The following is a 26171-nucleotide window of genomic DNA, read 5'->3' on the forward strand; positions in this document are numbered from 1 at the left end:
CAATATTTGTAGAAAAAAAAAAAAGAAAAAAATTATATTCCAACTAGTTTATGCTCTAATACCAACAAAATGTAGAAAACCATCCAACACTACTGCAAGACCTTCTGAACACACCAGTATCTCTACGTGGTGTTCCAGTACATCTCATGTAACTTAAAAAATTTTACACCTGTGTCTTGATGGTGGTTAAACACAAGGTCACACCAAAAAGTCCCCCGTCACACTGAAATGTTAATGTTTTATTACCTATTAACAGTGAGGGGGCACACAGAAGTCCACACAAATCTGTAGGACTGACTTTACAATTTCCAGCAGATCATGTTGCACTGCCGCCTGCAGTTAATGCCCTGAGCCACAGGCTGGCTTTTAAGAAGGTGCTTAAGCACACGATGCAAAGAGGTCAGGAGAGCAAATGAACAGCAAGAACTGGTGAAACTCCTGTGACAGCTTGAGGTATGGCCCTCAGGCATCTGGTGGGCCCCTTTCCATGGGTTATGATTCCCTCCTTGCAGTCTGTGAAAGGTAACACTTGCCTGGTGGGCACACAGGTCACTACGAGGATCTAGCATTTTGCAAACTACTGGCAGATGTGCAATAAACCCACGCTGACCTTCTTTCTAAAAGCGAGCAGCAACCAAAGACTTATTAAGATGCCCTGGGCATAGGAGATTTAAGAAAACAGGTTGATTGCTTGTGCAACTGTTTCTACCAGCTTGGAACTAATGCACCAGGGACAAAAATATAAAGCCCTCGGAGGAAACAAATACAGGATGTCTCACTGGGAACACTATGGTCTTAAAATGATACAAGCCAAGGGAATAGAAATAAACCCTTACCTGACTAAAAGATGTTTTGCAGTTATCAAACAGAGGTATAACCTTGTTCATCTGGTTAGACACTACAAGGAAATGATGAAACCAACTTTCAATAATACCTCCTTAGTAGTGCCCAGAGCTGTCAGTCCCAGAAGGTAACTGAGAACATCTTTTACCTAAGGTGACTCTTAAAAGCTCAAATGAATAGGAAGATCAAAAATCCAAGAGTTTGTGTCATTGAGAAAAACAGTTCATATGTTGCACTGGTCATATCTGCAACAGAACAAAAATATCCACCATGAAATCATATTTGCTTCTTTTTCTGTTCACATATTCAGAAGGAAGGAAGAGGAAAAAGAAGAATAAAATCAGGTATAGGCTGCTGTTCAGAGGTTTCTAATCCTACCAAAACAGTACAATAACGTGCTCCTGTTGGACCTCAATTTGACATCCATAACTCCAGTTCTTCACCAGAAAAAGAAGAGGTTGATTTACAAATGCATGTCCAGTTTTCCAAAAGGTATCCAATAACTTTGTGCAATAGCAGGTATTTTCATAAAGCACAGTGGTGTGAAAAGACTTAAATGTACGTACAAGAAAAATTAAATCAACTGCTGGAGGTATATTCAGCACATACCATATAAAAATTCATAAAAATATTTACAGAATTATATTGTTCACCTGCATTGCTCTTTGGAGTCAGAACTGGCTTTTCCATGAAGACAGTTAATTTGCTCATAATGATCAACACATGATGTATCTCTGAAGTCTCCAAAATTAAATTTTCTACTCATTTTCCAGCTGATGAACAAAAGGAAACTGCTCTTCCTGCATAATTAACTTAGCTTATACTCCTATCATGAACAGTCTATACGAGGCTATATCTGTACCAGCTATATGACAAAGTCTCATCTATGACCTTGTTATGCATGTAGAAGAAAAAAATATTTTTAAAAAACCATTAAAAATCACACTGCATATTCCAGAAACTTCAGCAAAAATGACCTCACACTAGAGGTGATCTAAAATTACCTTATTTTACATACAGAAATCTATCGTATTAGCAATATTTTCAAAAGATGTAGTAAAAGAAGAGTATAATATGAAAGTATGTTGAAGCTTAAGCTTTCCATTTAGTTTAGTGGTTAGACTGGTTTAGACCAGCAAAACTGGTCTCTTCGTGAAGTTTCAAGAATTTCTCCATTGCAGGTGTAGCTTCTGATTATTTCTTTACTAATAATTACTGGCAGAAGCTTATCTGCTTGACAGGAGAAGGAGTATTTAAAATTACCAGAGTACCACATTGCTTTACGTCCCAGAAAGGGTGAGGGTGTCTAGCTGGCAGAGCTCATGGAAGTGACAGGGATCCAATCCAGACAATGTCTGTACAGACAGCACTGCAGGTTCCTTGGTTGCTCAGCTCTTTCACACTGTATTAATAACCTTTGAATGCATCAACTCTGGAACAAGCAGAATTATTTTTTTATTTTCCTGGAAAACATGCTGTGGTATTAGGTTAGTAATTTAATCTTGTTGGCAATATAATAGTTATGGCATAATCCTTCATGTTATAAAAGTAATTGCCATAATCATAAGCCACATTCAATTATTTCTTTTTCTACATTGCAGCTGCAGTGGTTTCCCACTCCCAGCCTGCCGTCCTGTTGCTGACAAGACAAGAAGGGGCAGAAAGCAGAGCTCACAAAACACTACTACATCCCATCCCCTTCTCTTGCCTAATAGCAAGTGACTCCCCATCCCAGTTAATAAAGAGCTCCTTGTCCCTCCATTATGCAGTGTAATCTTTAAAAGATTACATTCTCATTTGGGAATGAGCCAAGAGCCAGTGGGAAATTCTCTAGTAAATTGGATAGGGAGACAACAATATGAAGGGCAGCTGGATGGTAGCACATTTTTTTCAGGGCATTCCTATTCCTGGGGCCCTCTGGCATTGTTAGAAGTCCTGCAGTCTCGGCTTTTTTCACTGCTCTGTTGTCAAGAAAATGCGATTCAAGAAAGGGATACAGATTAGCTGGTTTGAAGATGGAATGTGAGGAAACGAATATTAAAGAGTAGGAAAAACAGAAGAAAGACCAATTTCTTTTAAGTCTTAGCACCTTACATAAAAACAAGGGAAGAACACTTTGTTTTAAAACAATGTATTAAGTGTATCAATTGCAATAGCAAAATATGCTTTTTTTTCTTACCCAACTGTCAACGAGAAGGCAATTTGAGCACTCCATCACTAGCAGCATATTAAGAACAATTCTGAAAGGAACATTTCCTTCAGTGTCTCTTTCCAGCATTTGCTTTGTGGAATCTGCTTTCCACTCCACCCTACCTGTGATCCAGGATGGAGAAAACCAAAACAACACAGGGCAGGAGGCCCTATCTCATTTATTCCTGCCCATGGAGGGATGTGAATGAGAAAGGCAACAGTACTTTTTGTTGCATTTTTTCCTTTTTCTTTGGGAGTTTTTTGGGGGAGTGGGATTTGGTTGGTTTGGGTTGGGATGGGTTTCGGGTTGTTTGTTTTTATTTGGTTTGGGCTTTTGTAGTTTGTTTGGGTTTTTTACATATACACACACTTTTATTGTTCTTTAAAGTATTTTCTCCACAAATCACATAAAATTATGTATCCAGAACACTGCATAGCTGACTGATATTTATTTGGTCAATTATGGCATACATATATTATCATCTCATTACTGCATTTAGTTAGAAAACACAGAAATCTACCAAAAAAAAAAAAAAAGAAAAACCTGTAACAAATGTCTTTTTATTTTTTTAAGTAGCGGACCTTTTCTACCTCCCCCAGAAAGATAAGTTTTTAATCATAATTTGAAATTATGATCATTATTCCCTTTCATGTTACAAAATTATTTATTAGGAAGAAGTAAAAAAATAGTTCTCACAGAAGGGTGTCAGAAAGATTTGGTTTACCCCTAAATTTCTGTTTATCCAAGTACAACTTTCTTCATCTGCAGGACTCAACTAACAATAGTTACCTTCTGTTAGTCCATGGGAGGCAGTAGTTAAAATACATTAAAATAGAGGATTGTTTGCAATTTAAAACCTTGGTGTTGGGAAGTCCTGATTCAGCAAACTATCTCTCTTCAGCAAACTCCTGCACACATGCTTGAAGTTAACCATATGTTTAAGAGCTATTGAAGTACGTGGACTTTGGCCCCATTTCAGAAAATCAGTTATATACACATTTAACTGGCTGAGATAGATGAAGCAAAGAAAAGAAATTTGGATATAAGAGGCACACCTGAAAAAGATTCCAGCCACACAATAATCCACAAAATAAGAACTTATGTGCAGAGGTGTAACACTCGTAATAGTTTTCCTGGTTTTCCTGAAACATATATGTTGGCATTTACAATTGCATGAGTTTACTGTACTGGAAAAAAATAGCGTAAATGGGAAAGAACTATGGTAACTTTGTCACCAGAGGAACAAACCTTACACAGATGTATACTTCCCAAGGGACACACACAGAGATCTCAGAGGTAAGACAGGAGTGTGACATGAGAAAGAATATTTTAGAAAAGACTATAAAGAAAGCAGAGCCATGAGTGTCCAGACTGACTTTCCTTTCCACTTTTTCACGGGTGAACTATTCTAATACCCAATATCAACTGAGCACCTTCATGCCTCCTCTTCTCTTGTACAGCCACATCCCCTGACATCTCATTTCAACATTAAGCAGAGAAACTAATTCTGTTTCCTTGGGTTTGGGGGTGGGAGGAACAGGATGGGCATGGTGGGGAGAAAGGTAAATTTCACTTTTCACACCCTTCGATCTCTGCTCCCCCAGTTCTGCTGAGAAGTACATCACAGGAATATTTTGATATCCCACTTCTCAGAAAACAAAGAACTGTCTTTTTAATGTCTGCTTCATGGGAGTGCTGATTTTTCACTCTTTCTCTCTCACTTGAACAGCCTCATGATAGGCTCCCTCAGCTTTGTTCACGTCTGAGTAATATTATTTTCCCTCTTCTTCTGTGTTAGTTTTCCTTTCCATTTTCCCCACTAAGTCTGATCTGGGGTAGGAATACAGCCTTTGTATAAGTAAAAAAGAAAGGTACTTTTCTTCCTTTCATTTCTTGCCCCCTTTAGCAACTCCTACTTTCTTGTCTTCCTTCTTTCCCTCCCTTCCAGGACATCAGGGAGGACTCTTCCAACAAAAAGGAGTAAAGACTGGGAAGGTATCTTATTTTTATTTCTTCCTTGATAGGAGAAGAAAAGGTAGGGCTAGGACAAAAATAAGCTGCCAGATAGAAGCCCAGACAATCTGCAGATTGGGCATCTTTCACCTTTTCTTCTAGGTGTCATGTCTCAGTGTCAGTGACGAAGCCAAAAGCCAGCTCCCTTTCTGTGCCTGCTTGAATTTCCATAGGCCTTGCTAAGCCCACAAAGAGGGAGAAAATACCTCCACCCCACACACACATCTCAGGTGAGGGAGGAAGGGGAGGAAGAGTAAGTATCTCTTACTGTAGGAGGGGAAGCCACCCTGGCCTCACGAGCACACACGTACTTTCTGTTGAGAATGAGCTCAGAGACCTACTCAACAAACCACCAAGAGAGGACTTTTAAGATTCACTGAAAGGTGCTGTGGCACCTCCATCATCACGTTACACTTACAGACTCCACAGATTAGACATCAACACTGTACCTTAATGGTTTTTTGCCACTGTTTCTTTTGCAGATGCCTTTTATTTAGAAAGGGAATTTCTAACCTTCAATAAGAAATACTGGTGCAAGCTTACAACTAACGAAAAGGGAGTATACAAAGGTTGCATGACAAGGCAATAAATTTCCCTAAACACTACATTGTAAATATTTACTGAGACTCACAGGAAAAAACAAAATCAGCAAAACCCTCAGAGAATAAATTTCCAAACAAAAAAAAAAGCATAAAACCAAAAGGGGAGCTAGTCATTTTCTGGAATTCCAAAGAAAGAAAAAAAAATACTTTTCCGGGCTCATAATGATTTTCCTATCCACATTAAGCATATTTTTCCATCAAGAAGATTTCTCTTAATAATAGTATGCCATGAAGGATCATTAGGCAGGAAGAAAGGGTCAGAGCAAGGATAACAAAGATGAAAAGAAAACTGCTGAGAGTTCACCTCTGCTGTTTATTTTGAGGCACACTTAAGATTCAAGTCGGACAGTCCTAATTGTATTCAAAGATTTAGTTCTCTAAAGAACATAAACAAAACTAGCAAGGGGTATCAGCCAGAATAAAGCTTTCTTCATAATCATAGAGTAAGGTCAGCTTTTGTTTGTTCTTTTATATGATAATATCCACTCCTTTGTGTTGACTTTCAAATATTTTAAAAAGGAGAAAATAAGTGTCTGAAGACTAATGGCCTAATTCTGCAGGGGCAGCTCTTTTAGCATGTTCTCATATTTTCTAGCTTCCTTTGGTTGTGCTATCCTTACGAAACATTTTAAAGCTTTTACACCTAATCTAGGTTAGCATGCTCTGGTTAGCAGCTTGTATCCATTGAAAAGCAAGGCAATAATCCATCTAGGTTTAGGGCTTTTTCATAGAACTGATGCAGAGCTGTGTCAATTTTAATGTCATGCTATGGAGGGTGCATGTAGCTCTCTCCACTTTAGAGGATTAAAAGTGACCTCTCTTACCAAAATCAATAAGGGCAGCTTGCTGTGACTAATAGGTTGTAGAAATTCAAAAGAGACAGTTTGTAACACTGAGTTCATTCTCCCCGTGTCTCTCCCCACCCAGCCCCAGACTGGCTGGCAGAGCTGCACTTTGACATGTACATTCACATGGCAACCCGATGTCTGTTCCCTTCCCAGGGACCAGACCCTGCCACACACAGTTTACTCACATTTCAGGGAAGAAAAAAAGCCAATATTTATTTGATAATAGTGGACTCGGCAACTTATGTAGAGAAGCATGTGAGAGAGAAACCAGAATAAGGAAACAGTTAGTAGGTACATTTTCTACCTCCCTAGTATGATTATTAAAAGGCCCTATTTTTACATATTAGCAGGATATCAACAACTACCCAGGTACTTCACATCACTTCATGACCACAGTTGTTTTTTTCTGGTCTCTGAGTAAAGGCTTTTCTCCCTTCAGATCTTTGCCTAGTTGTAATAGGTTAAAAATTTAAATTCTGTTAAAGTCAACAAAACTGCCCCAGAGATGTATGAGGCTATACCTCCCACTCTGGTGTTCATTAACTGCCATCACATGTGACCAGTTGTTCTAGCTTATTTCTTCTCTCCACTATTCCTTTCTTTACTCTGAAGTAGATCAGATTTAAAAGTTAAATTTGTGCAGTACTGGAAATGGGACGTGCTACAACATGCACACTGTAAAGTGAGTTTTCAGTTTTTCAGTTTCGTATTTTGTAAGCCTAAAGAACACCAGAAACTCAGATCCGGATCTCCCACTTTATGGTGAAGATACCCTTACTCTCCTGGATGTCTCCAACTTCCAATTTATCCTGCTTGATGTACAAATTAAAAATCCTTACCCACAGTTCATAGCTTGTGGACATTTTCTCCACCTAACAATCACCATCATTGTCTTTATGCCAAAAAAACAAGACTTGCCTTGGGGGAGCAAGGGAGAAAAGAGGCTGAAGTTGTGGGAGGAACCCAACTGTAATGGTTTAGGAGTCCCTACGGAGGTTTATAAATAGCTGACTGCCATGTGCAAAATGTGAAAGAAACCCAGTCAGCAAAAGAGCTGTTGCTGTTTTGAAATCTTCTAACTACGTCCATTTAGGCAGCAGACAGTGTTATAAACAAACTATAAATCAAGAAATTATTAGCATTTGAATTTTGGCAAGATAATAAAATGTGTAGGGGTATAATCAGCAAATAATAGGAAAGATCTGCAAGAAAACCCACCAATTAATGATAAATAGGACTTGGCTTGGGATAACTTCACCAATGTGGATCTCATTAGATGGCTGTGGAACCTGTTCCTGCAGCAGCCCTCTCCGAGTGAGGGAAAGGTGAGGTAACCAAAATGTCAGCACACCCAACCCTCACGGTTCTTGGGCTCCAGGATTGTAACCACCTGGGCCAAAATGACAACCTTATGCTGCCATGAAGGCCATGCCACAGTGTCCCAGTCTTTAACCAATAGGTTTCCTTGCCTCAGCTTTCGGACAATTGCTCTGCAATCCCCTCTCAACAAAGGAGACCAAAAACACGCAGCTTCGCTGTCTGGAGAGCAAGAATCCTTTCCTCTGTTCGCCTTGCTTTATTAACAGTATCTCTTGTAGAGAGAAATGCCCCCAAGCAAGCAATATCACTTAAACAGGTAAATAATTTGCACACCAGGCAGGGGGAAGGGAGAGGGAAAAGAGACCCTGCCTTATTAGACTCGAAACAGACACACCATGTTAATACGAAGGATCAGCATATGGTTCTAATAGGCTTTCTTAAAATGATTTATCAGCTGTGATTAAGCCCTCGACCAGCATGTCTATCTTCATAAATAAAGGAAAAAGTGCACCTTGCTCTGAAGTGTATCAGCAGTATCTTATTACCCACCCAACCACAGAGGCTGCAGCCCACTCTGGGGAGCAAAGAGCTTGTGTTTAATAGCAGAGTGTATGCTCTAAAGAGACTGACAAGATTTAGGGGCTTTGCCTAACAGATAGACTTATAAAAATGCCACTACAGGAAAGGTTTATCCCTTTTTCATGTGCCATCCAGTCCACGCTGCTGAAATCTGAACTGGTAACAAGGAAGCTGTGCCATTAAAAACATTCCAAGGAAGACCAAGGCAAAAGGCACAACTTCACTGTGTTGCTGTGAAAGAAATGTTAGAATGAAATCAGATGGGCCTCCTTTTCCGGGGGTAGCCAAAACACACAAAACATAACAAACCTCCAAACATTACAAGAGGATGACTCAGCTTCTTTGGGACAGACATAATAATAAGAAGAAAGAAAGTGGACTGTCCTGATTGAGCTCTGCAGGATGATTCATCAGCTGGAATTCAGAAGAACATGGAAGGATGATGGTTACAGAAGTTTAGCTGAATCAAAAACGTATGCCCTCAAGAATTGCCTTTCTGCACGATATATGCACTTATTGCTGGAAAAACATTAAGGTCTTCTCTTTGAGTATGAGGATCTAAACCCATAAAACTATTCAAAAGTCCATTCAAGATAAGATAGACCTGCCTGCCAGGAGAAGATAAGATGCTGTACCATCAGCAACAAGCCTAAATTAAAACCTATTCTTGTGAGTATTTCTGCAAGGTCATGTTATGAACAGTTTTGTCTTGACAGATTTCCTGCACCATTATGCAGAAAGTGTCCCTTTTGTAACACAGTTCAATGTGGCAACTGAGTGCCTGGAGATAGATACATGCTCAAAACAGGACTCATAAAGCCGGGGACTGAAGCACCAACTGTGGAGCTGCCATCATACAAAATACAAAGAACCGCCATATGTCTACCATGAAATCTACGAAGGTTAAGAAGTTAAAATCCAGCAAGCCTACCCATCTGGAGAGGGGAGGAGAGCATTCTTCCTGTCTTTAGCAACACTGAACAACAGCTGATAAATCTTTAACACACATGGTCTGTGGGATGCCCTATTCTGAGACCAAGGAGATATGGAATCAATCCGAGGCTCTGCCACAGACTTCCTGTGCAATTTTCAGCATGTCACTTGAGGCCAGATCCTTTATGGTAGCTCTCTGATTTAGTCCTGCTTTGTTTCAGTGAGAGCAAGGCACCAAAACATCTTTGAAGGTGTCTATCAATCTTTTGGGGCCACGCTGCTAAAGAGGTTTAGGAACCAAAACAGGCAAAAAGCCGCTCTCTTGCCAGAATGGTGGAGACGACCCAGATACCCTGCAATTCTCACTCCACGTGTGTGATTCCTTCGAGATCTTGGTGTCACACTACAAAGGAGCTTTGGAAATCAGTGTCCTCTGGAATCTGTTTTTCCCTTAGAAAATAACAGACAGAGCATTTACCTTCTCCATAGGAATACTGCAAGAGTTAAATTAATTAAGAAAAATGGGCTGTTGCAAGCCAAAAAATGAACCCAAAAAGCAGATCAATAATCTGATGCAATTAATGTAAATGAAAACCCAGAATAACCCTCAGAAAAACTTGGATACAGAGTTACAGTGTATCTTTCCAGTACTTCAATCCATCACCCAGAAAGAATGCTGTGGTGTGAGGATGCTTACATCTTCACAGACATAGATGTTATATTTAGAGTATAGGAACTATTATACTGAAACCTTTAAATGTGGGGTGATATTTTGGACTTTGAGTTTTAGAGTTTTGAGCTATCACCTTGACAATAGCTTAACTGATTGATAAAGTAACAGCTTGAAATTATTACAATACCTACAACAATGGTACCCTGGCCCTTAAGCACTGTATTAACATAAACAATTCCTAGTCTTACTTTGTGTCTACTATGACATACTGAGTATATAAGATACTTAATCTCAGTAGGAAAATAGGAAATCAGAGGGCCCTTTGACTTAAAAAATATGGATGGTCTTATGGATGTTTAGGTAAATGCAGGGAGAATGGACATATGTGCATTTATGATTGCATAATTTTTAAAAAAAATCAAAATAGTAAGCATTTAAACATAAGTCTTTCCTTTCTTCTGCTGTACAGACTGTCTGACAATGAGTCAAAAGTGCTCCAGGAACAGGCTTATGAGTTTGTTGGTTTGTATTACTTCACAAGTGAAATTCAGCCCTTTCAGAGCACTTGCCTCTGAAACATCTACCAGCACACTGCTCTTCTCCAGGACCCTACTGGGGTTTCAGAGTACTCACAAGGGAAAACTGGGGATAATTTGTCACCCATCAGCCAAGCCAACCACCAGAATGAACCCTTAATCCCTGTTCTTCTCTTTCACCAAGAGAGTGCACTGCCAACATTACCACATAGACTATTAGTATTACAATACAGGCCTCTGAAACCCAAACACTTACACAATGTGTTTTATCAACATATAAATATTTTTTTCTTCTCATATAAGGGTACAATATCACCCTTTCCTGGCTAAGGGCCCCATTTACTGCACTGCTCGTTTCAGCTGCTGTAATGTCAACTATTAAGTACAGGCAAAATCCCTCATGATTTTTCTATATTACTTTTCAGAAGAGGGGAAAACCTATGGGCTAGATATACATTGCATGAAATTTAAGCAAGGTGTGGAAATTAAGTTAATTTTTTCACCAAACTATACTACTCAAGAGACAGATTCTATCATTTCCATCTTGCTTTGAATTATATCATCTTCCCTATACCCATAGGCTACAGTACCAAACTATGACATTCAGAAAATATTTGCAAGAAATTTCTTCTGGAGGTCAGAGAGTCACTGAATTCAGCATGAAATAGTGAGGTGGTATAAGCTAGACAAGTGCATTTTATCTACTTTCTTATGCTGATACACAGAAATATATACAAGGTAGAAGGAGAACCTAAAAGGTACAAACCAAATACATGTCTTTCAAACACACATCAGACTGTAGCACCATCCCTTGTTTCAAATAACTAAACTGGATACTCAGGCTTTTTAATCCTTCTGCAGACTGAAATTATTTAACCACCAAAGGCTCTGTACTTGGTTTTGTTCCTTTTCTTTACTGGACTACTTCAATTTGCTGATGCTTTTCTAGCAGTGAGGTGCCTGCCTTGGGATAGTATATTTAGAATAGGAATATTAGGCCACATAGAGGACTTGCTAGCCATGAGCTTCCTGAACCAACACTGAACAACCACACTAAAACCAAGCTGTAATTGAGAACAGCCATTTCCCTGCCTCATTTTCATAACTTACATATTATCATGCAGCACTGAACAATGGTTAGAAGATTTCAAAGTTTCAGGATAAGTCTCAGGAAGTGATGCATCCAAATTCTGCATAAGCAGAATGTGACTTTAAACATGCCCTCATGCTGAAAAGATTTAGCTCGCTATTCGTAAATACTATTTGATGTAATACTCTACTTGCTACACTCAGCATATTTCCACTTTTTCTCATTTCACACAGGGAGGTCAGGTGAGATGCATTTAATTGATTGGGTCCACTAAGTTATTCAGAAACAGACCCTGACTCTTCCCATTTTTGACATTATCGTCTCAGCCCCAACTCAATGCCCAAAACAAGATGTGACAACTGGGCCTATCCAGTAGCAGCAATTACGTGTTTGCAATTACAACCCACTACAAATGCTTTGGATAACTAATGTTCCAAGCAGTGTAAGCCTAAAATATGCAGCTAGTGGGCTAAGATGGTCATGTGATCTGCCAGCACTACCTGCCTTGTTGAGTCGGGTTGCAAGTTTTGTCTGGGTCCAAGCTGTCTGTTGCTGTTTGCCTCAAGCTCCCAAGAACTTTAAAATTTACAATTTTGCAAGTAGAAATATAGTATAGGTATGCTTTTACCTGTGCTAATTTTGGTGGTGAATTTGGGTGGCAGGATGCTTGTGCCAGGAACAAGAGGATGGAAAAAGCCTCTTTCTCATATGCTTATCCATATGCTTATTGCTGATCTATAGCACCCCTTGCATTTAGGGAGCAGGCCTTTCTCAAGGAGAGACTTCCAAATAATACTGGATGGTTTAAACAGCAGGGGAGCCAAAGCCATGTGACAAACTCACTTCCATTTATAGCTTTACTTTTCTCAATTCAGGTCCTGGAGGACATCATAATCATTATTGTTCCTTGAATCCCCTCAGTCCCCGAGCAAAGGCTGATCCACATACATTTTCAGAGGCGGTCCTTGACAGATGAGCTTATAATCATAAGGCATATCAAGTATGGGAGGCATAAAGAGACACTACTTCCACTTTACACATGAGCAACTATGTCAGAAGGATGTCAAATGATTTATTCCTGGATAAGAAGTTAGGATATTAATGTAAGTGCTTTCTACTCTATAGTACCTTTACAAAAAAAGGAACATACATATGATGTTCTGCCACCCATGCACTCAGAGCTTCACAGCTAATTTGGAAAGTCACCAGTCTGCACCACAACAAATTCTCATGGATTATCCATGGGCTCCCACCCAGAAGACTAAAAAAAATAAAAATGAAGAAAGAAAGAAATGCAGCTACTTGAACTTTATCCTCTGAATTTTCAAATTATGACTCTCAAGGAGCAAAAAAAGCCAATGAGAAATGAAAGTGTTTTTCTGTTACAAGATTTCAGTGTCAAGCTGTGTGCTAAGCCACAGTGATATACTAAAATAAACAAAACTGTTTCTTTCAGAGTCCAGAGAAATTAATATGACCAAAAATATTTTTGGAAGACTTTTCTGAGCAGTGAGTAAGATTTCCATGCAGTTAACCTTAGTCTCCCTGTGTTGGTGGGTCCATTAGGCCAACACTACATCACACTCATATTCCAGGGACAGGCTGTTAGAAGCATTTCCTTAGGGATAGCTGCAACCCAAGGAGTCTCCTTCTGTCTTGGCCTTTGTCTCTTGCATTTGTGTAAGGCTCTACTGGGGCCCGCTTCAGATTCCTATCTGACAGTCAGTCAGTAATGTAAGAATGGACATTCAGCAGACTAATTGGAAACACAGAGCAAATGTTACAGGTTAGCCAGCTAGTGGGACTTATGCCCTTTTTTTTTCATTCCTTTTTTTTTCCTTTTTCATCCCCAGTTTGTTTTTTTTATTTCTTTTAATTTCCCACCCCCATGATCACTTATTTGCTCCCTGGAGATCACCAATGGCAGCTGCAGGGGTTGGTAGGAGGGCAGAATAAGACTCCCAGAGGCTGCTAAACAGCTGGAATTATCAGGTAACTTGATGCCCTTGTCTAGGTTTTAATCAGATTTTGCAACTATCCCTTGCAAGCTGAAATCTTTCTAGAACATCAAGCGCTGCAATCTGTAGCTAACTGCACTCAGGTCCACCTCAGTAGATTTCTCCTCATCTCCTACTCCTGCAAAATAAACACCACCAGGCACAGAGAAAAACTTAGGAATCCTCTAATGCACAAAGAAGTAGGAGCATACAGAAATGTTCTGCCTGATTCTAGCTAAGACTCCCCTCTGCAGCACCTAAACCACAAAGTTTTTAAGAAGTCTAAAATCAGATGCATTTATCTCAATACATGGCTGTTTCCTAACATTTGTCCAACACACAAAGCTGTGAGGGTCAGTCTGTCCTATTTTCCCAGTACCTGACCAAAACTTGAACTCTCTCACATTTGGACACTCTTACTCCTTGCTCAGTATACCATGACACAGCCTCTCTGCTCCTCTACCTGTCCCAGGCTCTTTCCTTATGAGCCACAAATAAACCACATCTAGACACCCTTCCTTATAAGCCAAAACCAAGCTACTCCTAGACTCCCTTCTCCTCTTCTTTCTACAAGCCACCTCTCCTGTTCTGCACCTCAGCAAGCAGCTTTACCTCTTTTCTTGCTGGCCTCTCTGGTGCATTATGCTCTTTTACAATTCTTTGAAAATTTTAACAGCACTTTAGAATCTCTGAAAACACTCTTAACTATCTTTGGGTACAGGAGTACACTTACATACAAGGTGGCCTATATAATTCAACCTAAACTTCAGAATACTGACAGAACAACTTCAGAATAAATGAAAATAATACTAATTGAAAATGGGATATGTTATCTACTAGGCATTTCAAGTCAAAGTTTCCCAGCTCAACTTGAATGCTTTATGAGAAATACAGAAACACAATAAATCTGGTATTGATTACAAATAAATCCAAGGGCCCACTGTGTTGTGAAGGAATTAAAAAAATAAAAAGAAAAAGTTTTGCTCTTAAGTAAATGCCCCTTCATAAGACAAATTTCCCTGCAATGTATTTGAGCCAGTTTGCAATCCTCACTTCAAAGATGATATAATTTTCCCAAGCCTCTCCCTCAAGAGGTGTGTGGTTTGTGTTATAGTTTACTTAAAAGCAGAGACTTGGAATCAAACCCTGGCAAACACAGTTACACTTTTTTTTTTTTATTTAATACTGGTTTTTTGTTGGTTTGGGATTTTTATTTCTGTCAACTGCTTCAATAGTTCTAAAAAGCAAGTCACAATTTATAGTGCCACCTAGTTTCTAACCAAAAGGTTACTACCAGGTAGTAGAGCTCAATCTGCTTTCTCACAGATTAAAGGACACTTCCTTTAACATTTCAAGGAATCAAAAGGGGAGGAAGGGCATGGTGTGCTCACACTCACCCTTTTATTGTTCTCTTCTTCTTGTGCCTTCCTAAACTCGTGCTCTAGGGAGCAGTCGATGTCGTTGAAGAGGCCGACTTCCTCACAGTTCTTCAGAAAGCGTGTTGGTGTAGGAGTTTGATCTGAGAATATGACAAGAAATGATCATAGGTGCTTAATATTAAAAGGAGAGGGAGTCAATTAAATAGTCTTCAAAGAAAAGAGAGGTTCTGACTAAACTTCTCTTTGCCTTCCCACCCCTACCTACCACACCATCATTAAAAAACCCACACAGTGCTAAATTTTGACACTAAACACTGCGGGCAGCCTGTGCTTGCCATCAATGTCCAAAACCAGGCAGCAGTCATCATTCAGGCAGAAAGACAACAGCATGGGTTTTCCCAGGGCACGTAACACAAGTGCATATCCTTAACGTGTACGAACGGTCATTCAAACTGTCTATAAACCTCCAAAAATAGGTGCATGCAGAACAATGCACAGTACATATCATAAGGCACACTTACACCACAGCACCCATGTTAACTGCTGTGGATACACACTAGTTAACACCTTCAGATGCTCAAAAACCACCTCAAACATACACATATTAAGCAGAAAAGGTAGCCACAGCAAGAAGCTCTGGTTCCGAGACAATTTTTGAAGGAAGACTTAAATGACATTTAGAAAAGCTATGAAAAGTTAAATTTTGGCCACAAAGAAGCATCCTTTTGCATTTTATACCTGAAAGTGTTGACAATACATGCAAAACCATGGAATTTAGAGTAAAAAAAAATTTAATGCCTTTATCTCTAGGACTTTTCTGCCCTCTCAGAATTAATGCAAGGACAGGATTCACTTTAATGCCACAGGCAGGAGGGACTGAAGCAATTACATGGTTTTCTCATACCTTTTCAAAAACCTGCAAGACAGACAAGCTGAATTGCCATGTAGACTGTAGTTTCAGTGATGACCTCGGCTGGTCTTTCTTCAGGAAATGAAAAATCAAGCCCAAATTTGGGAACCAAAGACTCCCCAAAGCACAGCTCTGAGGCACCTCCATTCATTCTGAGGCTAGTTCTTAACTATTCCACCTTGGCTCCTTCTTCCCAAGGCTCTGTTCCAGCTCAAGATGCTTTGTTCCTGATTTTACAGAAAGACTGGACTCATCTTGTTAAAAAATAATCTTCAGCATAGTCCTTGACAACTACCTATTGTTTGTATTTCATTTTTTGAAGAATGAAAACTCTGTCATACTAAACCCCACTGCCCATATTGGGTCAATTCTGACCTCAGAAAAAAGCTTCCCACTTCAGCGAGTTCTGGAAGAAAAAACTGGTTTCTTGCACCTAGCTAAGCTGGGTCAAGTTCTAAGATTACCCCTTACAGCAAAGAGTTACCTGACACAATGCACTTTACATGATCAGGATAGAAATACGCATCAACCCTTAAATAAGCAGTACAAAAGCAAGGCATTCAAAAGAAAACGCAGTTTTCACTTGGAAACTAAGGAAGAGGATCAGCCTCCTCCATTATAAAGCAAGGTGAAGCCAATTTCAACCTGTATCAAGCATGATCCTCCAGGTTTGACCTTCTCAGGTAATCCAAGGGCAAAGACACTCATTTTCATTTATATTTCTGATAGAACATCTTGAAGGAACATAAAATGCAAGTCCTTAATGTTAAAATTCTTTTTCATTTCTTTTGGCTTGAGCATCCTACTTATGAGCTTAATGGAAACAAACCTCAAGCATTTGGGAATGCACACTTATTTATCTATTAGTTTTCACAGCTAACTACAGTATTACCAGAGTTAGAAATGTAACTTTCCAAGAATCCTGCAGGAACTCAACAAAAGGAGATGAGTTGACAAGGTGCTGGCATTGATGGGAACTGAGGATACTCAGCACTTTACAGGTCCATATCCTACATAAGCAGTGCTAAAAAAATCTCTAGGGTAACCTCAGTAAACTCAGTAGATTTACACCAGGGTTGTCTTTGGCCCTTGGACTGGAGTTCGTACTGGAAATGAAGTGCACTAAAATGCAGGAAAAATAGAACTAATTTCCAAAAAGGATTAAGTGCTACTTTAGTGAACAACATCATTGCTTTGTAGAAAATCAAAGACAATTGCTGCTAAGCCTTTCTGGACACAAAAGGCACATTAGCATCTGAATGTGAGGTAAATACAGGAAATGTTTTATTGTTAAAAGTGGTATATCCATATCCATAAGCAAAGTATCAATTTCATGGCCAAGATGAGAAACTATGGTTTTACAAAGAAATTCATGCCACCACTTGCACTAGAATGAAAAATCCTGGGTTTCTTCAGAGTTGCTTGAGCCCAGAACTGGCCAAAAAAAGAAAAAGAAAAAAAAAAGTTTTGTCACTGAAGTAAATCCATTTTAACAGTGAAGAAAAGCAAGCCACAGCAAGAATGAAACTTCAATTGCACAAGGTCTTCAATGGCTTTTCTCTGCTCATGCTGAAAGTCTATCTTCTGCACCACAAGATAACCAGTGGTGTTGCCAACAGTTGAACTTTCCAAGTAACTATTTTAATATCTCAAAAGATCAAAACTGATAACAACACTGTTTACACCCCCTACATCTTGAGATGGTGATCGTTATTTATTACCTCAGGCTCCCCATATGGCTACTGTAGTTCCTATGTTCCAGAAAGGGGACTGGCAGGAATTCACACCAAGATTTTGTTAAAATAGACAGCCCCTTGTTTCTTCCAACTGAGGAAGGAACACCACCAACCAGCCAGCCTAAACTCCATCCACAGACCTTCTGGAAGTCAGCTCAGTCAGATGTAAAACAAGACCTGCCTTTCTAGCTCTAATACTTCAGCCTTCTACATTCAAAGAAACCAGAAGTCCAGAAGATCCAGACTTTAAAATGTTGAGACCCTGTGTGGTAAAGTAGTTACTCTGCACATACACTGCGCTCATTGGTTTCAGGATTTCAAGGCTACCAAGTCTAGTGAGCTTGCTTTGCTCCTGAGCAACCAACTATTTTGCCTCTGGAAACCAGTTCTCCTTTAGGATGTGGGCAAATTAGTAGGAGAAATTACTCTCAACACCACAGGAATTCTTTTACCTAGATTAGGCAAGCTTTTGTGTTTTAACTGGGAACAGTATCACAAAGAGACCCTAACATAAGCTACAAAATCAGGTCTCCCAGAATTAATAAAATATTCCTAATTCTCAGCACTTAAAAATGCATTAATAGTTCCAACAGCTTGTGCCTGACCTCACTGTTCCCTGTTGGTACAAACAAAGCTTTTGTTGCTATCACCAGCGCCCACAACTATTGCAGACTCATTGAGAACAGGGCTCTGATTTGTTGCACTTGAGCAACTGGATGAGCCAGACCCATCTGGACCAGAACTCAGACAGAGTTAGCACCACTCTCAGCATCCCTGCTGAGGACACACGTTACGTAGGAAGCTGCTCTGCAGGCACACTGCTACTCACATAACCCAGGACTTTAATGTCACAAGCTGTATTTTGAATTGGCAGCTTGGGATACAGGTTTATCTAGGTTAACCCTAGATACCTGCCTCTTATACTGATCAGCTATCCCAACGCAGTCCCATTTCTCAACATGTAAAAATCTTTCCATCCTCAGCTAGTTCCATCCTCAAGAACTAGTTTACTGTCCTTTGAGGCATCTACCTGTAGCCAACTATCACTTCATAGGTAAACCTGTCATCTGATAATTACTTAGGAAGTTATTTCTATCTCAACTTTATCACCAACTTGAACACAGATTTTGTCAAGCTTCAGACTAGGCAATAAAAATATTGTTCAGCCTATCACTCAGGGGAATAATCAGCCTCTCTGAAGACACAGTCATCACCAGATAGGCTGCAAGAAACATTAAGTTTAAATAAGCCTCAAATATGTAAATAGACAGTATGTAAGCCCCAGAGCAAGTCCAAATGATCTCACCTGTGCAGATCCCAAGTTAACCTTCTGTATCTTACAGGAAAATATTTCAGATACACTCAGCGATCATATTCTGACCAGAATCTCATATACTGTGTGTGTTTTGGTTGCTGACTTTTGAAATTCTGTCCTCAATGTCTGAAGTGATCCCTGATTTTTCAGATTCATTAAAAAAAATATGCTCTGTAAAGCAATGGAGAACTTGAAGTCTTCAGCAAAGTCAAAAGATTCCATTATGTACTCACTATGTTTGGAAATGCATGGGGGTTTCTTTGTTGTTGTTTGTTCGTTTGGAGGTGTGGGGATTGAAATAATAGTCTCAGAAAGGACACTCAGTCTCAATATATTGTTTTCAAAACAGCTCAGGAAACACAACATTAGCTTGCTATACAGAAACTTACTTGATTCATCCAGAATGTATTTTGTTAAACTACCTTGAATTCCTGAGTTTCATCCCTCAAAACAAAAGAGAAAACTTTAAAGCTTGAGACCAGTTTAAAAAAGCCCTGGAGAACCAAAGGACACTTATGTGAAACAAGCTTGCATTTTGAGAAAAAAAAAAAAAATTAAAATTCTGATTTGGTAAAAGTTACCTAACAGCACAGCTCCAAAGTTTGTAACTTGATTCTTCATTTCTCTTTCAAAAAAAAAATTTTGTTTAGTCTGATGTGCAACAATAATAGACATTTGGCTTGTTCAGCTGTGGGATCCGTTGAAGTTATACAGTTAGCCATGTTGTACTTTCATACAATGATAACAAAGTCAGAATAAAGGAGCTAGCACAGAAGTTTGAAGGGCTGCCCATCAAGCAGCCACAAAGACAGGTGGAGAAAGAGGAGAGGAAGAAGTGGACCCAGACATACGGGGTGAAACTGCTCCCACCCAGATGAGGGCTACCAAGAACTTTACTGCTTAAATATGTAGTGTTTAAAGCACTGGTTGGACTTCCCTGAGGCGATACACATATTGGGTACAACTAATTTTTCAAGTCTTTTGGTCACTCTGAACCTGACCAGTAAATGTTAGAAGATGTTTCATTTCATTTTTGATAAAGTGAAGGACACAGAAGTAAGCAAGAAAACAAACCACAGTATTAGTCCTTATATCAAATCATTTTGCACTCCTCAAAATTCATGCCTAGATAAACCTCTCTGTGTAAACTACAAGGAAGAAAAAATTAAGGCAACCAAGGGTGATGTAAATTACCTCACTGATACAGGCATTACCTGGAAAAAGGAATACATTTCCACTACCTTTATTACAGGCACTTATTTTGTCTACAAAAAACTGTCTCTACCTCCACAGTGGGCTTTATCACCAAAACTAGAGGATTTGGTTTAAGTAAACAGAATGAGGAAGGAAAAAAGGTTTCTATGTAGATAATCCTCAGCTCCCATAGTTCAGTTCCACAGGGCTTTTAGTATTTCTCCAGAGGAAACAATCTATTCCACAGACATTAATATTTTGGTGTTTAAATGCAAAAGCTTTGTCACACAACCAACTACAGAGTTTCAAAGCAATGCAAACACTGTTCACGTAGCACAACAGCAAAGGATTGACGTCTATTTCAGTCAATTTAACTACAAACTTGCCTGCAACAATGACTAGCATGCAAAACTTACATAAAATATTCTGTGTTATCTCAAATAGCTCTTTTTTGGCTGGAAAGATGGAAATGGAAAACATCAATGACTTTTTATCCATACTCTTAACAAGACTTTTTAACAAACCTACAACTAAGAGGAACAAATAACATTCATTTTAAAAGACAAAATTGTATTGTAAAGTTGCGCAACAAAAGTATCACTTGCATTTTAATACAATGCCTCTAGTGGATTTTCCTTCCATTTATACAGTCAGAGAACAGAAAGCTGTTTAGTGTACGTAGGTATCTGGAGTTTCCAAATTGGTTCAAGAGATTGGTTCACCCGATTTAATACAACTTGTTCCTCTTAAGCCAGAACGAAAAAAATGGTAGAAAACATAGTGGAGCTAGCTGATAACATGGAAACTCCTGGAGAGGAGCTGATTGATAAACCAGCACAGCACCACTAGTTGCAATCAGGTCATGAGCCATTGCTTATTAGACACTGACCCCACCTACACAACAACATATAACTTCAAATATAACATAAATTTACTTCTCCCTTAGAAGCTGACATTTCAGACCCCAACACAGATTTCACACTAAAAGCAAGTTCCTTCTTCCCAAGCCATATTTTGCTTAGTTTCCAAGATGTCTTGTACAAGACCAACAGTTTCAGGGCCTGGTTCCAGGAACAGTTTATAGAAAACATGTTTAATGTATGTTAAATATTACTGATATTACAGTGTACCCAGACTGGGGATTAAGCTACCTCTGTAAACAGAGTAGATATTTCTAATGTCTGCCTGAAAGCATACAGTGTGTTATTTTTCATGACTAATTGCTAATAATAAATGGATCATACACAACAAATTAAAAGATAGTATACAACATACTGGAAAAAAAATTAGAAAGTCTGACTTCTAGGCAGCTTAGGAGAAAGAGGGAAAAAAACAGCTAGCACTGCACCTGGCTTATTACAGGGCAATTGCTGCTGCAATTTTTTGAACCTACTGATGACAGGAACAATTTTTTAAAAAAAGTGAAATGAGCAAAAATGCAAAAAACAAGGAAGACATGAAGACAAATGTTTAAGAGAAAAGTCTATCTCTTTTCCCCATATATCATTAATTTTTCATTATGAAATCTAAGAATAAAACATCTTAAACTTTAAGGTATTTAGATTTCCCCAGGGTTTTGGTGGGTAATGAAACAACTATTTTTCAATGTCTTCCTGCAGAGAGTAGATGATCTATGATGCTTCCAGAGTAAGGACTGCAAAATGCCAAATAAATCCAGCAAACAAACACAAAAAGAGGAATCAATACACAACAGAACCAAGTTGCCAGGCCATTACGGTCAGGCACACTGACCACAGTCTTCAAGAACACGTGCAGCTTTTTACTCTTTCGCTACTATGGAAGATCTTCATACACAAACCTCAAAGAATACATCCCTTAGAAGCAATCTCGGAGTCTTTCTGGCCAGAAAATTCTGCATTAGTATGTACAGTTGGCTAACTGCAGGTTTAGGGGGCCCAGTACCAGTGGTAGAGCTGAATGAAAAATCATTCTTTTTGCTTGGGAAAGCAACCCGTTGCAAGGAGCAGGACAGCTAAATCTTAGAAGTTAACAAATATAAATGGAGCTACTCTGCTCAGGGGACTCCTGATGACAGAACAGATTCCTTAGAAACTGCACTCCAACAAAAATCTTGCCAAACAGAAAGTTTTAACAAAAGCCAGCACTTGCACAGGGTGAATGTGTCCACAGCACAGATGTCTTCACCAAAGGACACAGCCAAATGCAAAAGCAGCTTTTTCCCATTTGTGCTTGCAAACATGGGCTTCTGTGGGCATAGCTGGCATTCAGGCACGTTAAAGACCTACTCTTCAAAACTGTGTACTGTTTCTTTCTAAATTTAGTCCACTATGGCATTTTAAAATGTAAAAGCAAAATAAATTCTATTTGGGAAAAAGTCTGTCTAATTTCTCATTGGCTACTAAAGTCCCAACAAAAAACAAACAAGCTAACAAAGGCCTAAATCAAAGATGTGTAAGCCATTCTTACTTAATTATGATTTCCATAAAAATGGAAACAGTTTAACCATAAAAGAGTTAGTCTGCTGGAGTCCCTTTAATGACCCATTTTCATCTCAAATGGCACGATTTACCTTGAAGAAGGCCATTGTAAAAGACAAATATCAAACACTGCTGAACATCCACACACATATATGCATTATAGGGGGGCTTTTCTACCATTACTTTGAAACCTGAAAAATTCTAGAGATGCTATTCTAAATAGTCCATTACTGTAGCCCAAAGAATAAACAATAGGAAAGGGAATAGGAGAGGAAAGAAGTAAAATGAAGGGCTAGCTTGATCTTACTCAGCACTGTCTGAAGGCCAGCAAGCCATTGATATGTGGTTACACAGAAAAGAGTACAAAAAAAGCGTGCATAAGAAAAATACTACTCAAGAAACTAAAGGGTACAATTGCACCTAATATCAAATAACCCCTACTTATGAAGGGGAAAGTGCAGAGAGAGATGGGCAAAGGGTACTGGGTATTACCCACTGGTTTACCTTTCTGGTTATGGCTATTTACAGTGGGCAGTTCTGGAGTCACCATACCGGTGGCTCATACAATGTGGCCTCTTCCAGCTGCTGAAGCGAGTCTGTCCAGCTTCAATAGCAAGTCTTACAGCAACAGCACAAACACACTTCATTAACACTCTCACTGCTGGGCTCCCAAGTGACATGCACTTAAGTGCCTATATTTCACTGGGAATCAATGATAGAGCTGTCAGCGTGGCTGAGGTTCGGTGATTTCTTTCCCTCTCATGGCAAACTTGTATGAAGGCAGAAGAATGGCAATTGTCTTCTTGTTCAAAGATATGCTTTCTAGCTTATTCCATCTCTGCTAGTTATTTAATTGGAGCTGGGGCTTTCAAAAACCAATCTTGGAGGCATTTTGCCAGTAGCTTTCCAATAGGAGTCATGCTTTCAACATCATCTGAATAGTTATCTTAACTCTTGAATTCATGTCTTCTTACCTGATAACATATTATCTGTTTTTATTGAAGGAAACTTCAAAGTCATTTCATGTTTGTGCCTGTGAATCATCAGATGATCCTCTGTTGGAAAACGCTGTCAGGCAAACACAGAAAGAGAGAGAGGAAGAGAGAAAAAAAAGAAAAAAAGAAGAATTTAATTCTCTAATAAACTTTTGGCATTGGACAGAATTTCAAAAATGAGAGAGAGAAAGAAATTTATCCAGCTAGAAATGTGTCCAAATGGCACAGGAAACAGAATATTTGAAAATACAAGTGAGTATGAGTAACAAATAGCTGTACTCGATTTAGAAACAGATATGCTGCCGTGCACTCTGGGCTGACAAACCTTAAGGTGTTGTGCAATTGCTTGGAAAAAGTTACAGTCCAAGTTTTAGATTCTAAGGGTCTCAGACACCCACTCCAGCTACCACAGCCTCACAAGTCACCACGTGCCTGAGGATCTGCGATAACTGCTCTTCTGTGTGCTCTTAGCCCACGGCAAATGCTAAGTAATGAGGCAAATCTTAAATCACTTTACTGGATTTTTCTGCTTTTGTGTCTTTCTGCAACATATATCTGATGAACAGCTATAAAAATAATTAAATAAGCCAGCTTTTCTCTACCCAAAAGTATTCAGGCAAAACACGTCTTTAATTTTGGAAATATCTGATACTGTGACTTAATTTGAAGTGGCAATGCAACGGTGCACAGTTTTATAGCAACTAGTAATGACCCTTTATGATACTAAATCAAATTCTTTCCATTTGTCAAGCAGAGAAGGTGGAGAGATGTTTTTTTAAGAAACTAATCAGTGTGCCACGTTTGTTTTAGAGTCTGATAGCAGACTTCTACAAGAAACAGCTTCTTTTGAACAAAACAAAGAAGAGACAAGCTTGAATAAATGTTCAAGCACTTGCACATTTGGGCTCAAAGAGCAGACTGGTTCTGTGAAGTTTCCCTCACCAGAATGTGCATACACAGACCTTTGCTACTGAAATGGTTTCCACTGGGTTATTTCAGGACTAGCAAAAGCCAAAAGTTGTATAACCAAGGCTTGAGAAAAAAAAAAAATTAAAGCAGCTTTTTAAAGCAACAGGTACATAAGAGATGAAATAAATGGCAACAACAGTGTTAAAGGGACCTAATGCTTTCAACACAGTATACTCTTGGCTAAGTGACTTTGCTTGTGGCTACAGTATAAATAACTGCCATATGTTACACCTTCTGAGAATCTCTCTAAGCCCATAGACAATACAGCATAAATAATGAAATTGAATTCTCTGGGGAAAAAAAAAACCACCCTGAAAAATAAAGAAATCCCAAAGACCATTTCCTCACTGTGAAATCCTGGTTCTCTGCTTACTCATCTGGAAGAAATGCAGCACTAGGAATTTATGTTAAGAACAAAGGGAATATCTGAGAAAGACTTTGCTCAATGAAATCGTGAGGGGGAAAAAAAAACCCCACATTTATTTCTCTTGGAAAAGGATTTTCCTCCATGGATGCCATGCTCTATCTTTGGGATTAAATCAGCCAGCTTAAACAGGGCATGGGGCAACAGAGGAGAAACTGTTCCTCCAGCCCAGACTTCTCTGTCTTTTTTTCTAAGTCTACTTTCTTCCTCGTGTAGAAGGTTGACTCCATCAGCCCTCAGCACACATCTGCACGGGCCAAGAGAGAAGCCTGTCCCCAGCCAGCTTAGCTGGATAGCAGCTCTGCATTATGGCTTGACTTATGTCAAGTCCTCATTTATAACAAACAGAGGTCATGTTGGGAAATGGGAGGTTAAAAGTTTTTTAAGATGGAAGTCACACTTACATTGTTCATCTTTCCAAATTGTAACAGCATGCAACCAAACTTGCTCTCTGAACACCTAAAAAAGCTTGTTTGGATCAGCTTCTCCTTCACTGAGGAAATTAATTAGGAGTTGACATGAAAACACTCAAGTCCACTGATTTCAGAGGAATTTAGTTTCATCAAAAAGGTAAATATATCGTGACAATTAAACTCAAATACTTCCATTCTACCTCTGTGACAGACCGGTGAAAGTTTAACTCTGCATGTGGAGATCTAAAGGGACATATTCTCAGCCTGAGGGGCAATCCAAAAGATGCACTCTGCTTCCCATAGAAAAACTCCCACTTAGTGAAACAGCAAAGCCACTCAGCCAGTTGTAAATTGGACCAAAGGCTTCTCCCTCTCCTTATTTCAGCTCTTGGCAAAATCAACACTTACACTTCATTAACAGTCACCCATCCTTCTGCCAGAAGAACCTAAAGAGTTGTAAATATATTAGCCAGCTGAAAACTCCCAACATACAGCTGAAACAGGGAAAGATTCACTAATTAAGAGAGGAGGACTGGGAAATGGGTAAGCTAAATAACTTGACACAGATGCATACCGGAAGCCTGTGGCAAAAGCCCAAAAGACGCCCTTGCCTGAAGATTTTACTCACAAACTTTTGTCACTAAAACAAATTAGGGTCAGAAGTGCCACACATGGAACTTCCCTCATCAATGCATGTAGGGGAATTTCCCTCACCACTGCAAAATCACTGAAAAAAACCACACAAAACCCAG

General features: G+C 39.2%; 1 protein-coding gene across 3 annotated transcripts in view; it reads right to left on the reverse strand.

Annotated features, from left to right (window-relative positions):
- The window catches only part of CREB5 (cAMP responsive element binding protein 5), a 257525-nt gene that overhangs the window by 188848 nt on the left and 42506 nt on the right, over positions 1-26171 (reverse strand). For 2 of the 3 annotated variants that reach the window (XR_001861334.1, XM_008632019.2), the window contains exons 3-4: positions 23593-23686; positions 15023-15144 (exon numbers count right to left, since the gene is read on the reverse strand). Coding sequence is in view for 1 of the 3 variants with exons in the window: in XM_008632019.2 (XP_008630241.2) it covers positions 15023-15144; positions 23593-23686 (216 nt within the window). In the remaining 2 variants the exon portion in view is untranslated. Of the gene's footprint in view, positions 1-3401; positions 3410-15022; positions 15145-23592; positions 23687-26171 lie in introns of those variants that run through there. The other variant, XM_017732165.1, reaches the window with a different exon arrangement.

The sequence above is a fragment of the Corvus brachyrhynchos genome, unplaced genomic scaffold (genome assembly GCF_000691975.1).
Source record: "Corvus brachyrhynchos isolate BGI_N302 unplaced genomic scaffold, ASM69197v1 scaffold53, whole genome shotgun sequence".
Taxonomy (NCBI): Eukaryota; Metazoa; Chordata; class Aves; order Passeriformes; family Corvidae; genus Corvus; species Corvus brachyrhynchos.